General features: G+C 35.3%; 1 protein-coding gene across 1 annotated transcript; it reads left to right on the top strand.

Annotated features, from left to right (window-relative positions):
* Positions 1–742: 742 nt before the first annotated feature.
* Positions 743–2,588, top strand: LOC140097382 (bone morphogenetic protein 2-like). The gene is made up of 5 exons (XM_072126584.1): positions 743–1,055; positions 1,151–1,293; positions 1,495–1,617; positions 1,765–1,957; positions 2,182–2,588. The coding sequence occupies exons 1-5, from the start codon at positions 746–748 to the stop codon at positions 2,586–2,588; spliced, it is 1,176 nt and encodes a 391-aa protein (XP_071982685.1). The 5' UTR covers positions 743–745.
* The last annotated feature ends 287 nt before the right edge of the window (positions 2,589–2,875 follow it).

Raw genomic sequence — 2,875 nt, 5'->3', positions numbered from 1 at the left:
TTTTTTTCTGAATTTCCCGATTCTTTTAATTATTGCATTCTAGTTTATTGCAAACAATCCACATAAAGTTTCAATATGTTATCAAAAATATTTAGTTAAAATATCTAACAGCAAACATAATATCTAGCCTTCTGAATAAACGTTTCAAGCAAAAGTAATATATTTCAACATGGATTTTTGAGAGTCCTTTAATTAGGGCAAATAGGATATCTACTGTTAGGATTCCAACCACCTTATGTGTATCAGCTATTTGTTTAACAGGGTTTCAATTCATGCAAGTCAATGTTCTCTTGTTTGTCTCCATTAATAAATTCATTAGAAGGAAGTTAGTCTCCTACCGTGAGCAAACTCTTCACATTCAGTCTGTTACAATAGAATAATTTCACATTTAGTCCAGAAAAATGATAAACAAACCAATCCCCTCCAGGTGTTTAAATCCTTGCTTGTTCTTCTAAAACAAGCCTCCTAGATTTTCTTTTAAAAAAAGAATGTACACAGGACAACAGCTTCCAGTTTCACATAAATTGTGTACTGTAGGCTAAATGCTAACAGGGCATTGCTGGTCTTGTTTCACACCTTGTTAGCACTGCAATTAGCTTTCTTTACATTTACTGATTGCTGTTTTGCATACTGGACTTAATTCCATCTTGATTTAGAGCTTAAGGTGCAGCTGGCTTGTGGCATTGTTATAAATTGTGGCAAAGGAAACTCAGAGGACCATTTAACTGCAAGAGATCCAAGAGAGATGAAACTAGAAAACATCACCCACATAAAAATGTTGGGTTTAGTGGCAATGGTTATATTTCTGCAAGGATGTACCTCAAGGCCTACTGAAACTACTGTGAATAGAGAAGACCCAATGCACGTAAGATCGGAAGCATTAAAAAGACTTCTAAATGTTTTTGGCATTGAAGATCCACCGCATTCTCTTCATCATGTCAAACAACCACCCCAGTACATGATTGACTTGTACAACACTGTGGCTGGAGCAGATGGTGTCACCAAGGATCCAGATCTTTTGGAGGGTAATACAGTCAGAAGTTTCTTTGACAAAGGTAAATCATGCTTTCATTTGGAATATTTCTTTATGATGTGTATTTCTCACCTGATGTATTGTTTGTCCTTTGGCTAATGTCCCATAATTTCTCAGTTCACAGTGACCAGATGTATTTTCTGTTTAACCTTTCAACTGTTACCAAGAATGAGAAGATTTTAACAGCTGAGTTACACCTGTTCAAACTGAAGCCAAGACCAACAGAGACTGCTTATTTTAAAAGGCATCATTTCTGCCAGGTAAGGCTCTAAGAGCAGAAATGCCAAATAGTAAAAAATGTTAAAATTAGTATATAAAATAGTTTAGACTATTAAATAATATGGTGTAGTATAATGGCCCACATTTTGCTATTGCTGTCTTTAAGCATAAATATAGACCAAATAGTCATAAAATGCAGTTTAGCACAGTGGTGTTTACCTATCTGTATCTTTCTGCTACAGATTAGTGTGTATCTGGTACTGGACAAAAAAAAAATGCAATTGCCAGAAGGAAGAAAAATGTTGTCATCAAAGCTGGTCCCTATGCATTCCTCAGGATGGGAAGTGTTTTCAATCACACAAGCAGTGAGTATTTCTACTTTTTATTTTTATTTTTTAACTATACATTTAGATTCACATTACTATAATAAGATACTTACAAAATCCTTATTAGGTTATAAAACAGAAATAAATTGTAATGGAGTAATAATTTTTTATGTATTTATCTGAAAGGTTCGTGCCTGGAATGATGAAAGCCACAACCATGGTATTCTTGTGACAGTGAGGAACCTTGGAGGAGGACAAGCTGATACCAATATTATTCGCTTTGCCTCCGGAAAAGATCATCATGAAAGCAAGCAACCAATGCTTGTGCTCTTTACTGATGATGGGAGAAGAGGAGTGGTATCCATGAGTAATCAACCAGGTAATAAGAGAATGTTTATTGACATGTTTTGCAGCTAGATGAAATTTCCTAAATTTGTTCCATTTTTTTCCTAATGGGTAGAAAATGGAAAATGAAGCAGAGCTATCAGTTTTAAATTTGTCTCTCCAAATTTATGTTGAATAATTTGTTAGGTATAATGACCATATTAATATTATTAAACTGGAATTTACAAAGTTAATTATGTTCTTTATCACTTTGCACAGACGGTCTTCCTTTTGCAATATCCAATGAACATTATGCTCCAACTCCAAACAGAACAAGGACGGCAAGAGCTTTGCAGGAGGATGGGCACACATCCTGCCAAAGACATCCACTTTATGTTGACTTTGAAGAAATTGGTTGGTCTGGGTGGATCATCTCCCCAAGAGGATATAATGCTTATCATTGCAAAGGATCATGCCCATTCCCGCTAGGTCAGAATATGAGACCCACTAATCATGCTACAGTGCAATCTATCATTAATGCTCTCAAATTGACACAAGGTGTCAATAGTCCATGCTGTGTCCCTGACAAACTCTTCACTATCAACTTACTTTACTTTGATGATGATGAAAATGTTGTTTTGAAGCAGTATGATGATATGGTTGCTGGTAGTTGTGGATGCCACTAAAGACTAGACTAGATGAGAGGTCATTTAGAAGACTCTAGCATGGATGCATGCACTGAATGTTCCCATTAAGAAATAATGTATTTTTACTTACTGTTTACTTACTGAGGTTGTGTATATATTTTTTTGTAAGCACTAAAGAATCAAGGGTAAAAAGTGAGCAGCTATTGAAATGCCTCCTATAGTAGGCAGCTGTGTTTTCCTTGAGCCTACATATTCTGTAGATTTTTGGACAGAGCACCAATTATCTACTACAGGTAAGAAACATATATTATTTTTTTTTGTGAATG

Source organism: Engystomops pustulosus, chromosome 1 (genome assembly GCF_040894005.1).
Source record: "Engystomops pustulosus chromosome 1, aEngPut4.maternal, whole genome shotgun sequence".
In the NCBI taxonomy this organism is placed as follows: Eukaryota; Metazoa; Chordata; class Amphibia; order Anura; family Leptodactylidae; genus Engystomops; species Engystomops pustulosus.
This window is presented reverse-complemented; position numbering and strand designations above follow the sequence as displayed.